This window comes from Phalacrocorax carbo, chromosome 28, assembly GCF_963921805.1.
Source record: "Phalacrocorax carbo chromosome 28, bPhaCar2.1, whole genome shotgun sequence".
NCBI classification, from domain to species: Eukaryota; Metazoa; Chordata; class Aves; order Suliformes; family Phalacrocoracidae; genus Phalacrocorax; species Phalacrocorax carbo.
The window spans coordinates 3,354,036-3,366,897 of NC_087540.1; the positions used below are offsets into that span (position 1 = coordinate 3,354,036).

Here is a 12,862-nt window from a genome sequence, read left to right on the forward strand (position 1 = left end):
AAAGAAATAAGACATGTGAAGATCTAGCTGATGCTATGAGCAATTTTATTCATGTTTAAAGCAGAACATAAGAGCAAACCAGTGTCAGGAACAGGCACCTCCTTTCAGCATAAAGCACTTGGTACTCCTTCAGCTGTGGCGCGTACCGGCCCGAGCACGAGGCCAGGGAGCCAAGAGGGCTCTCGTGCCAGGGGAAGACTGTCCAGGAATGGCCTGGCTGAAGAACGGAGCTCAGACGAAGTGGGCACTTTGCTTGCTTTTGCCTTAGCTTTCAAGGGCGAACAGGCTCCGAACCACGCCGGAGAGCTCGGCGCCCTGCTGCCGGCAAGAGCTAACGGGCCGGGGACGTCGAGGCAGGTGCCCGACAGGCCTGCGGCAACGAGGCGAGGCACGGCGCGTATGCAGACCCCTGCCAAAAGGCACGGTGGTACCGCACATCTCTATGGGCGAGCGACTGCTGGGCTCCGCTCTCCGAACCGTGCCCAGGGATTGCTTTGCACTGAAAACAAAGGGTGCCTGGACCGACGGCTCAGGCGCACGGCCTGGCAAGACGCGGCCCGTGCCCTGTGCCGCCGCTCACTGGTCTGCCTGAACCAAACCCCCGCGACAAGGCAGAGCTTCCGTAGCTCGGGTTAGCGGAAATCTAGACTCCAGCAAGGAATGGGCACCCCCAAGCCCAATTACCCCACGCTTTCGCTTAGCGGCTGCACTACAGAAGAGGGAGAAGAAGGGGGTCTTTCAGGCGGCGCCTAGGCCAAGATGTCGGAGGTGGAATCCCCACAAGGGAAGTGGATCTCGTGGGCGAGGCAAGGCCCATTGGGTTCCTTTCCAAAATCCACCAGGAAGTTCTTGTTCACGGTCAGGCCTCCTTTCTCAGTGTCCACATCAATCTGCAGCATGACAGAGCCTTCCCTGCGAGGGGACAAGAGCGCGGCTATTACAGACAGGCAAACCTCGGCCCTGTTCAAGAGGTCCTGCCCTTCGCCCTCCTGCTCCGTATCGAGGCAGAGGCTTCCCCCTTAACGCCTCGTCCTCTGCAGGGAGAAGGGAGCGGAGGCCCAGTCTCGGTACTGGCAGACACCAGCGCCCACCGCTTTGTCCTGAACCCCAGTGGCTGTGAGCAAACCGCTCGGCACGATGTGCCAGGCAGGCTGGGGCTTGCCTTTGCCCCGGAGGCCATCGTCTGCTGTGCTAAATCAAAGCGCCTCTGGGGGATACACTGGGAGATGTCGTACGGAGACGCGGCCTGGCTCCCAGAGATCCTCCGGCGGACTCGCGCCACCCCCCGGACTGAAGCACGTGTGCTCTGCCAGGCAAAACCCTGGCACTGCAGCTGCACACAGGCAGCAGCGGCACCTTGCCCGGCCAGCGATGGCCGTGAGGCAACCGCATGAGGAATTCAACCTGAGGCAGCTGCGGGGACGATGCCGGGAAAATCCGCCCCCCCGCGATCACCAGCGCGCCCTTGCAGCCCCCCAGATGAGGCGCCTTCCCCGTTTCTAGCAGAGAGGCCACGCAGAAGAGGCCCCTTCCATCCCAAATGTTTCTTACGTGACCATGTTCGGGTAGAACTGCTTGTCCCACGTGCTGTAGAAGGAGTTGGTGACGTAGAGCCTCTTGCCATCCAGGCTGAGCTGCATCTTACAAGGGCCGCCGTACACCCTCTTGCACTGAAGGCACAACAGACAGCGCCGATGTTACTGGCTGCTTGCTTTCGGCAGCCAAGCACGAGCAGGAGCAGGGGCGCCGAGCGGAGCGGAGCGGCTGCCGCCCCTTCCAGCACAGGCCAGCCACCAGGAGCTGCAGGCACACGGGCCGCTGCAGTGGAGACCTGCCCCAAAGACCCCGGGCAGAGAAGCGGCGGAGCAGGGCCAAAGGCCCAGGAGGACGCAGAACTCACCTTGATCACCAAGGGCTCCGGCTGGCACTTGAGCTCTTCGTCTCTACACACGGCCACGGGTCCGCCTCTGAGGATGCTGCCTCCCACAAACACCTGTAAGCGAGGCAGTGGGAGACGTGTTGCCTCGTCGGCCAAGCGCCACCAGGTCCTGCTAAGGAACCCCAGGGGGCGAGCCCTTCTGCCCCTGCCTCACCTGGCCCACCAGCCTGGGCTTGCAGTTTTTGGAGAGCTCATACTGGCGGATGTCTCCGTGCAGCCAGTTGCTGACGTACAGGTACTTGTCGTCCATTGAGATGACGAGGTCGACCGTGAAGGCTAGGGCACAGAAACGGAGAGCTCCAGAGAAGGCAGCACCAACAGAAGGCATGCCCTGCCTCCAGCCCCAGCTCGCATCTGCCCCTGCCATTCTCTCCGTCGGGCCTCCAGCGCAGGAGACCTGCCCAAGTGCACGGGCTCCAGCCGGGGCAGCAGCGCCTTCCTGGCGGTGGGCGCAGCCCCTCAGCGCCCCCGACAAGCCTTCCGTCGCGTTTCCCAGCAGGGCTCTGAGGGGCAGCGAGCGGGCTTTGCCAGGCTGCACGTCACAACGCTCTGGGAGGGAGAAGGAAACGCCACCCCAGGCCGCACGAACCTGGCATCTTGCACATAATCCATCCCGTCACTTCCTTGGGCGGAATCCGAATCACCTCCTGTACTGCCCAGTTGTCTCTCTGCACAAGAAACACAGGCACCGCACCATGAGCGCTCCCGGCTGCCCGGGCAAGAGCGCTCCCCGGCACCCGCACGCTTGCACGGCCAGGCAAAGCCGCCTGAGGGAGGCCACCGCTGCTGCCAGCTACCTCTCCTGAGCCCCTCTCGGCCCCCTGCAGCTCACCACGGCCGCTCTCCCCCGGCTGCTGGCAGGGCACTTGCCTCGCACTTGTAGAAGCGGTAGATGACGCCGCTCAGGGCACAGCTGACATATCCCTCGGCAGCGTCGGGGTTGTGGAGGAATCTAACGCACAGGGGCAGAGAGTCCTCGCCCAGGTCAAAGCACTGGGTGAGGGTGCGGCAGGACAAGTTCCACACGTTCAGGCGGCGCCCAAAGACCCCTGAGCAAGAGGAGAACCAAGTCAGAAGGGAGGGGGCCCCCCACGGAGACTCACCCCTGCCCACAGCGCCCAACGACCGGGACAGCCGTGGCAGCGTCTAGCCACAGGCAGCAGAATGATTTAGGCAGCGATTTAGGCAATGATTTAGGGAGCAGCGGGAAAAGGTGGGGACCAGCCTGGCTTGAGGACAGACGCTGCACGTCTGTAAAATGGGCCCTGCGGGGAGGAATCTTCCCGTCCCCTCTCTCTGACCGCATCGACACCCTCCCACCACCTTGGTGAGTTCTGGCTCGGCACTTGCCTCTGTATTCCCTCACCTTTCTTCAAGTCGTTGGGATCAAATCCATACCCCGCACGCTTCATGACGAACCCGGCAGAGCTGACCAGAACATTGTGGCGCGGCTGGAACCAGAAGTCGTATCCGCTCGGGGGGGTCTCGCACTCGTTTTCCCAGTTCCCCTTCAGCTCAAAGCTCTCGCCGTCCAGCACAACAAATCCACCTGTGATACAGAAAGGGGAGGCATGGCAAGCCACGTTCTCCGCTGCCAAACCAGTCGGTTCCTTCACGGGGTTGTTACAGGGCAAAGTACCTTTCGCATTGCCAGAAGGATCTCCCACGTTGGCGATCAGAATATCACCGCAAGGCAGGCTGCGAGGTACATTGAGGTACCCCTTGTTGCACTTCCAGAAGACATCCACCGGCTCAATCATCTGGAAGAAAGTCGACGCGCACATACGTCAGCCTCCGACTGCTCAGCCCGTTTCACACGCCCTGGCTGAGCCTTTGGCCATCGGAGACTTCTGAAAGTCCCTGACGCTTGCAGGAGCGTTCTGGCCAAGCGCTCGCGCTTGCCGGGCCCTGCTCCTCCTTGGGGAGGAGCACGGAGGCCTCGGAGCTCCCGGCCGCACAGGCAGCGAGGATGCAGCAACGCCCAGCTCGTATCAGCTGGCCTGTCCACCTCGCCTGTGGGTGGGGGGCAGGCACGGGGCGTCGCGTGGCTTCCAGGCACTAGACGCTCCCTGGACAAAACGCGTGCAGAGGGAGGAACGCGACGACGATCAGAGCCTTCCTCGGTCTGACGGGAGGGAGCTGGGAGGGGAACGGGACGCAGCTCTCTAAAATCAGGGCGGAAGAGAAGATGAAGAGAGAGCCCCTCTTCCCTGGGTACGATTCCAGAAGCACCAGTTCCCAACTCCTTCCCAGAAACCTGTCTTTGCATCAGCCCAGGCGTACCTTACACAGCTTGGGAGCCCGGCACTGTGAACCCACATCCACCACGTAAATGCGGGAGGAAATCAAACAGGGAAGAATCAGCTTGGTCCTTTTCGTTGTGATATTGTCAAGGCAGGTGCAGCCAGTGCTCCACCCCGAGGCATGCAGCTCGTCTTTGAGGTTGGGCATGGGCAGGCGGTGGATCACCTAGGCAGTCAAGGCAGAGTTAGGGTTCATTCAGGGGCGGCAGGGAGAAATGGGACCCTAACGCCGGCAGATCCGTCGGACCTGGTGGCCTCCCTTTGACTGTGGCGGGGACCGCCTCTAGAGGCTCGCGGAGGAGAACACTGCTCCTTGCAGTGGCCACTGCTCTTTGTCAGGCCGCTGTGCGCAGCCCAGAAATGGGGAGATTCTCTCAAGAATTCCCCACCCCACGCCACCAAACTTCAGAAAAATCACGGGTGAAGAAATTATCATCTTCCACTTGACAACGCTGGTGCCTTGCTCGGCAAACACCTCCTAAGAGCGGAGTCCAAAATGTGTTAACAACTTTCAGCAGGCTATACTGGCTCGAAAGACCACGTTCTTTCTTCTAAGCCCTTGTAGTAATGACCTAGGCAGGGCACATACACACCCTTGACGTCGATAACCTGTCTTTGCAGCCTTCAGAGGCAGGCGAATGCCGATTCCCCGTGTAGGGCGACAGCAGGCGGGCTGGGGCAGTGCACCACAGAGCATTAGACACACGCTCAGCGCTGCAGAAGTGCTGGATACCCTAAACCACCTGGGTCGCTGGCGACCATTCTCCGTGCCGAGCAGCCACCGAGAGGGTGATGCAGAGCAAGGGCTCAATAGCTCACTAGCAGCACCGAGACGCTCTGGAAGTGAGTTGGGAAGTGAGTCAGAGCCGGCTCGTCCCCAGGACACAGAGATGGAGAGGGTTCAGCCAAAGCCAGGCTAACGGGGGGCAGTGGGAAGAGAGGAGGAAGGTGAGGTTCCTAGCAGCCAACATCCCCAGCGTGCGCGTACCGCCGGCGGAGAAGAAGTAGACCTGCCGTGACAAAAGTCACATGGGGCTTCCCAGTCAGGTCTTGGCAGGACGTGAACAGGCAGGAGGCAAGAGTCGGGCCGGGGTGGATGAGACAGGAAGATGCAGGAAGGCAAGAAGGTGCAAGGCATAAACAGCCAGGCGGCATGACAGAGGGCCTATCAAGCAATCTGATTTTCCCCAGCAAAAAAAAGCAAATGCCCTGAAGTTGGGGGCCCTGTGAACACAGAGCCAGCAGGTGGTCGCCAGCCCAGTAAAAACACAGCCGAGACACAGGTACCTGGCCATAGCACGGAGACCTGGGGTTGAGATCCACGGTGGCCAGGAAGTCAGGTTGGTCGATGCATGTTTCCCTGTAGGTACAGGTCACGTAGGCAACCTCCTCCCTGGGAGCTGGGTATATAGAAAGCCGCCGTTAAAAGGTGCCACGAACCAGCCAGGAAGGAAAGGAAAAGCTTCAGCAGACTCTCGCACAGGACTGAACTTTATTTCCCTCCTCGGTCACCGCCAGCTCCCCAGCCCTGGCTCCGTTGCTGGCCCAGAGGGGAGAACACCGAAAGTGGGTCTCCGTATAGTTACCGTTTTCTCCCTTTGCGGGAAGGGACTCCGCGTGCCCAGTTAATTAACGGTGGTCTCCGCTCACACGGAGCCCTTCCCCAAACACCCCCCACTCCAAAACGCGCTCAAGAGGACTTGCCTTTCACCACATCTGGGCAGCTGGGGTACTCGTAGCACTGAGCTCTGCACCTGTCTGGTTCGAGCAGAAGAGAAGAATGACATGAGAGACGGCCACGTCCTTAAGAGGTGCCCACGCCAAAGAGCCTGTCCCACCCGACGGCCCTTCTCCCGCCCCAGCTCTCAACGGGCGCCTCTGAGACCAGCAGCTGCTGCCGTGATGGCACTGAACATCTCAGGTCCAGGGGAGGAATCCTCCCTGAAGTGCCACTGGGGATATCACGGACCAAACCAGCGCTCAGTCCCCTTTTGCACCCTCTGAGCCCCAGCGGAGGACAGCGACCTTCCACCGAGGACCACGCCAGTACTGGAGGGCTGGCCGGGAAGGGAAGCCTGGCTTCTTGTCTCCCCGGCGGCTGCCAGGCAGAAGCGGAGGCTCCCCTCACCGTGGGCGCTACAGCCACCGGGACGTAGCCCTTTGAGGCAAAAAGGAGCCCCCAGAAGCAGCCCCGTAGCGAGACCAAAGAAACCTTCAGTCCCACCTCTCTCCTTCCTGCCCCGCTGCAGGGGAACAAAGCTACCGGTCCCCAGGCGGGACTCGGTGTCAGGGTGGGAAACCTGCAGCCTCCGGGCAGCGGCTCAGCCACATCCAGGATGGAGCTACAAGCCCTGGAGCTGGGGTGGGCTGCGGGGAGGCTGCAGAGCGTCTCTTACCCATGCTGAAGGCCGCCTGGCTCGCCGTCCTCAAGAGCAGAGGTGTGGAGGTGGAGGTGCAGCTCGCTGGAGAGGGCTGTGCTGTGCCAAGGCGGCTCTCCGGGGGCCTTATATACACGGCAAAGGGGTGGGGGCAGAAAGCAAGGTGCCAAGGGAGGAGCCACGGCTCCTAAGCGCTTGGGAGGTGCCAGACCAGCGCGGTGGCTTGTTTCCGCCTTGCTAACCACCAATCTAGAGGAAAGATCTGCTGGTCTGTGCAGGTCTTTTCCTCAAACACAACCTCCCGTATCTGATCCTGGGGCTCTCAGCATCTCCAATGGGACTTCCTTGCTTCCGGAGGCCTCCGTGTCCCGTAGAAATGGCCCCCTGCCATACAAATGTGCAGTGGCTGCAAATTCCACGCCAGGCATGGGAGGTCCAGCGAGATAATCCGCCCCACCGGCGGCCTCCTGGAAATTACAAGCTTGGAACGTACGGCGGCCACCAAAGGCTCCTCTGAAATCCAGACCCTGACAGAAGGCACGTCCTCTGTTTGGGGGCTGAGCTGAAGGCATCACGGGCGCCCTGCCGGCAGCTCAGCAAGCCAGGTCCAGAGGTGCCTCTACCACAAGAAGACCTTCTGAGCTCTGAGGGCCGGGAGCTGAGGTGCGGCGCCCAGAGGATGAAATCAGAAGAGACCCGAGAGACCAAACAGCTAGAAGAGACGTCGGGCTAGAAATGGGTGCTACGGAAATGCACGCATGTGTCCTTGCTGATGCAGCACTTACAGGGCCAAGGCCTGCCTGCTGCCCCTCGGGCTCGGGTCTCCGTACGGGGAAGCCAGCCCACCTGTGGAAAAGAGGAGCGTGGGGGCAATTCGGCACCGCCGCTGCCTGAGCAGTAGCCACCTCCTCCCTCCACCTTTCTGAAGCGGAACAATGCCGCGGAAAACTAAGGACAGAGCTGCCTCCACGTCCACCTGCCCAGACAAAGCGCAGCTCTGCAGGACGTGACATGGCCCGTCAGCTTGAGGGCTGCAGCCAGGGGGGTCTCCTCGCCTCGCCCGTCGCCCCGCTGCTCAGCTCCCACCCGAGCTCCCATGGCAGGCACCGACGCCACCAAGTGCCTGGCACCAGGGGCACTGAAAGTGGACCGAACCGCCACAAAACACCCACGGGAACAGCAGAGACCTCTGCTGAAGGGACCGAGGTGTTGGAGAGAAGCATTTTGGAGGAAGGGTCCCCTCCCGAGGTCGCCACGAGCCTGGCTGCCACCGGCTGCACCTAAAGCAGGAAGAAAACACCAAGCACCGCGCAACGTGAACGAGTGTCTTATCTTGTGGAAGAGCTCCTCAATCAGTGGGCAAATTACACAGGAAAAGTAATTGCTCCACGCAGGAATGCAGGAACATCTGGCAGCGCCATTAAAGAAGCCCTCGGGAGATCTCTATCGGAAGAGAGGGCAGCTTAGCCCATCTCACTAGGGCCGTAATTAAATGGCTGCCAGAAGAGCACTTCAAACACGCGACACGCGGACACAGGAGCAGCCAAACTCCTGGTCTTTTCTGGAAGCAAGGAGCGTCACGCTGCTGCCATTGGGAGAACCCGTGATTTGTGTAGCAGAAGCCGCATCTCAGCAGTTTCAGTGCAAGAGGCAAAGGCAGCCACGGGAGGGGTCGTTACCGACCTCAGCCAGACACTTCCATGCCGCCAGTCGACGTACGGTTCCTACGGACAAGCTGCGTCCCAGGTACGTCAAGGTTCACTACAAGGCAAGGAGAGGGTGTTAAAATAAGATCGTGGACGAAAGGAGAAAGCACGCAAAGTAATGCCTCAAAGCCTTCTGTTATTAGCTGTGAAAGAAGTTGTGATCCTGGGCAAGAGAAGCCACAGGGGAAGAAATTCTATCCTCACGTCAAAGCAGGCATGTAATGGAGACGCTTCTGGACGGATTTCCACAGCATTAGAGCAGCCCATTTATTGAGCAGAGTACCCACCGGGGGCCCCACCGGAGGAACCTTTCCTGGGTGTCAGAAAAACTAGCGAACGTAAGGAGGAACTGCAAAGGATGCCCGAAGGGAGAGGCATCGAGAGCTACGCTGCGCATGGGGTAGTTCAGCTGCATCAGGCCAAACTGGAGTAAGGGACCGGGCTCCTCCCTGGGCTGCAGGGGGTCAGTGTAACACCAGGTTAATGCGTACAGGACGTCGCCAACTCCAGATGGCGAGGAGGCTCAACGAAAGACCCCTGCACGTCCGCACCGGACAAAACCAAGACGGGCAGGCCAATGCCCCACGACCCAGAGTGCTGAACGTTGGCTGTCTGTCCCCCCTCGCGGCTCTACGAACGCTAAACCCTTCCGTTCCACCCGTGCGGAGCCGGCGGCACTCTGACGGTGAGGGACACAGGGCTGCCTCCGAGGCTGGGCACTGCTTTCCAAGCCTAGCAGGGTATGGCTAGATTTCCCCTTCTGGGTTAAGCACTTCTACACTACTTCTCAGGGGAGTTTGTTTCCTAGACGCGTGCTTCTGAACAGGGCTGTTGCCTGTTGCGGCGCCTGTAGCCGGTCAACGCTCTGGCTCGTCACGCTGCAGCACAGCCACGCTCACAACGTGCCACGTGCTCGGGGCCGCGCTCGCGGGAGGGGAAGCAAAGAGTCTGTCTCCATCTCCCGTTCTCAGAGCCAAACTCTTCCGCACGTCCCGAGGGCAGCAAAGCTGTCTTGGGCTCACAAAGAGGGGACAGCGGTGGGAACCAACCGTCCAACCGTCACCGGGCAGATTTCAGGACCTCGCGCCTCAGGAAGCAGAAGGAAGCCCTCGGTGCGGAGCAGCTCCGTCGCCGGAGCTGGCTGTCCTCCTCAGAGCAACGCAGAACGGCCCTTCCCTCCTCTCGGCTTGACTGCACCGAGCTCAGCCCATTGCTCCCCACGCTGCTCCGAGCGGGGCAGAGCGGCCCATCTCTCTCCGGCCGAGAGCACGAGAGAGCTTCAGGCACTGGGCCCCGCTTGCTGCCGCCCGTGTTGGCCTGGCTGCCCGCAAGCACCAGCGGCCCCACGGCCGCGCAAGAGCCTCCTGCTCCATCAGGAGCGGTGCCAGGTGCTCGGCTGATGCCTCTTTGCACGCTTTTGCTGTCACGATATGCGAGTCTCCCTGCACCTTCTTCTTGCACCTGCACACCTGCTCGTTACAAAGCTCATTAGTCTTCCAGTCATCAACAAAGTTTGCTGGTCGTCCTCTTTGGCTTTCCTTGGTGACGTCTTTGGCATCCCTCGCAAAACCAAGCTGTGGGGCGTAGAGTTTGCTAATTAAAACTGATGGTAGGAGGGATAAGAGCAGGCTCAGCAACACCAGCAAGCAAGCAAGCGATGGTTAGCGGAGAGCGATATCGCTGAGGTCTGCTCTCGGCCCAGCAACAGCTCCCTGTGGCAGGCAGAGGTGGGAAGCCACGGCACAGAGGAGCAATCAGGGGCTTCGCCAGGCAGCCCACGCTGAGGTGGCACCTGCTCCCCTCCTCCCACCATCCCTTCCAACCCCGATAGGGCAGGACACGCTGTAATTCTGATAATGGGCACGACTCGGTGATGCAATCCGACGCAGACTAGCACAGCACATTAGGTGCACTGCGAGAAGGCTTTGCCTCACCGGGGACACCAACTCTGCTCAAACACCCCAGCAAGAAGTGCCCCGGCTACGGGAGCTGGCCCCATCCTTGCCCCGGTTCTCCAGGGGGGACGTTCTCTCGCTTCCCACCCCACCCTACCATAAAACCCCGGAGGGGCCCCGGGCTCTCTACGTGTTGCTCCTGGTCTTGCGCTCGCACATCCCCCTCCCCTACACGCTGCACCTGGCCTCCACACTCTCCTTAGAGCCCTCTGCCACCTTCCAACGTTCAGCTGGGCACGGAGAGCCAGCAGAGCAGCAGAGGCTGGAAAGACTTTAGCCAGTGCCAGTGTCCGGGCAAAAGACTCCATCAGAGGTGAGTTGTCCTAGGCTTTGCCAGGCTCCACATCTCTCCAGGGTTTCACTGTGTTCCAGCCCGTTCCCCTCTTCAGGAGCAGAAGGAAAACCACACCATCCAACCCTTCAAGATATTGTGAAACTGAGCTTTGCTGGCAAATTCATGCTGGTAAACTCATGGCAACCACAGAGCAAAACAAGCTGAGCTCAGGGGTGAGCCGACAGGGAGCAGGAGGGTGAGGTTCCTGGCAGACAACCGCCCGGCCGGCTGCGGAGCCCCAGCGCAGCACCCAGAAGTCGATGGCAGGTGGCACAGCTCCCTCCGCACCGGCTGTGGCAAGACACCAACAGCTCCTGCGCCAGCACAGGAGAGGCCACCGAAGGCACATCGCACAGGCACAGAGTGCCCAGGACGCCGGTACAGGTGGAACGCAAGCGGCCCGCAGGGCAGAGGCGCATTAAGACAACAGGCAAATGCTGTTCAAAGCAGGCAGGCTCGGCAAAGCCAAGATCACCTCCCTGGGTCTCTTGACGGCCGCATCGAGCAGAGACAAGCCCAACGTGCCAGGGCTGCTGCGCTCACGCCTGGCACGCGCGGTGCCCTGTGGCACGTCACTTCAAACCCAGTGCCACGTGCGGGCTGCAGGCTTTGCCCGAGGGAACACCAGCGCGGCACGACGACGCTGCTTCTCCCCCAAGGCACCTCTGCCTCCTCCCCACTCCTACTTGATCCGCCCCTTCCCCTCCAAACGCGTGGTTTGCTGCTGGAGCAGGACTCACAGGGGAGGGGGCAAAAAGGTCTGGCCAGAAGCATTGCAGCGGTGGGATCAGCCCTCCCCGCTACAGCCCACAGCTACAACCGGACAAACCCATCCGAAACCCACATCCTTAGGTGGTGATTTCCAACACCATGTAATGAGAAGTGACTCCCGGCTGCCACCGAAGGGCCCTGCCATGGGCACCCGCAGGGAGACGGACCCCGAGTCGCTCTTCTGGCAGCACAGTTTTCTGCCGGATCAGCTCCTTCAGCCGAGTCCTCCCACAGCCGCACAATCGCCCCATCGGACGCACGAGGAGTGGCAGCACCACGCAGCTGGGGAGGATGGACGGGCAGGACCTGCTTTTTCTCATCTTCCACACCTCTGCCTAAAGACAGGCTTTAGCACCTTGCCTCAGAGGTCCTTAGAGTCCCTACGAGCACTGCAAATCGGCCTCCGAGCCTGTGACAACGAAAGCAGGAACGGCCGGCTTTTCTCCACTGGTGGAGAAGGACACGCAAACCAGGAGGACACGCGCTGAGCAGCGTACCTAAACATTTCGGGTTCCACTCCAAGGGCTCATCTACACTTCTCTGTATATTACAAGGCACTCCCCTACACTCTTAGACCCAAAAGTAGGAGGTCGGTCTTCACCAGAGAAGTAGAGAGCTCAAAGTAGCCGACCAAAAATAGGTTTTTTCAATGGCAGCTCTCATCATGACTGCTCTGGCTTCACTTAAGCTGAAACTCCTCTCTCTTCTATAGCTTTCCCAGCTAATAACTGGGATATACTACATCTTCCTGTCCTCCTGCACTTGTTGAGAATACTACAAATAGACTCTCTTTCTGGTGTAAAAACACATGCTTGTCTTGGATATGACCAGGCAGCAGAGATATAAGTGAATCTGCAACTCAAATTAACAATGAATGAGTGAAAACTCGGAAGAAGTTACGTACGAAGGAATAGGCAAGCTGCACTGTGCCCTCCCGTGGCCAGCTGGAGGATCAGCTGCTTTCTTTAATGCCAAAAACCGAAGTCATGCTGATGCACTCGGAGGCAGTTTGGAGGTACCACAGACTGCAGGTCCCTAGGTCATGTTCTCTGGCTTCTCTGCAGTCTTACCTACTTCCCAATAGACCATGATTTCAGCAAACAGTATCAACCAGTGCGTGCAGACCCAGGGTTTTGTGTGCTGGTAAGGATGGATTTTGGCCGGCGGGTGAAACCTCTACACTACTACTGATGAACATGTGAGTATCTTTTTGTGACCCCCACATACCTGGACCTACTCTGCATCCTCCAAGTTATTTTGCTTTGCTGCATTTGTTTCTTCCACTTTGACAAGCACAAGAGACGATGGTCAGACATTAGGGTAAGGCTTCACAACACCTTCAGAGGTTCTCCAAACAGCAGGCATTTGGCTAATGTCTGAAGTTCTGGGGTCCACGTCCAACGGTCTCTGACTGACTGGGGGTATTTACCACGACAGCGTCCCCTCAGAAACCTCCTCACAGCCAACAAAGGTGTC

At 59.6% G+C, this 12,862-nt stretch overlaps 1 protein-coding gene across 1 annotated transcript; it reads right to left on the reverse strand.

Moving 5' to 3' along the window:
* Positions 1-330: 330 nt before the first annotated feature.
* Positions 331-5,638, reverse strand: LOC104044155 (methanethiol oxidase). The gene is made up of 10 exons (XM_064474919.1): positions 5,530-5,638; positions 4,223-4,408; positions 3,579-3,699; positions 3,306-3,488; positions 2,810-2,988; positions 2,529-2,607; positions 2,094-2,215; positions 1,901-1,993; positions 1,552-1,670; positions 331-912 (listed from the first exon to the last, which is right to left on the reverse strand). Exons 2-10 carry the CDS (start codon positions 4,388-4,390, stop codon positions 750-752), a joined length of 1,227 nt encoding a protein of 408 aa, XP_064330989.1. The 5' UTR covers positions 4,391-4,408; positions 5,530-5,638; the 3' UTR covers positions 331-749.
* Positions 5,639-12,862: the final 7,224 nt, after the last annotated feature.

Excerpts from the sequence above, each read along its gene's own strand:
- LOC104044155 (XM_064474919.1), bottom strand. The coding sequence starts at position 4,390 with ATGCCCAACCTCAAAGACGAGCTGCATGCCTCGGGGTGGAGCACTGGC. Across the intron at positions 2,608-2,809 it reads ACCGCTTCTACAAGTGCGAG|AGAGACAACTGGGCAGTACA; the intron begins GCAAGTGCCCTG and ends TTTCTTGTGCAG. Across the intron at positions 2,216-2,528 it reads GATTATGTGCAAGATGCCAG|CCTTCACGGTCGACCTCGTC; the intron begins GTTCGTGCGGCC and ends TCTGTGCCCTAG.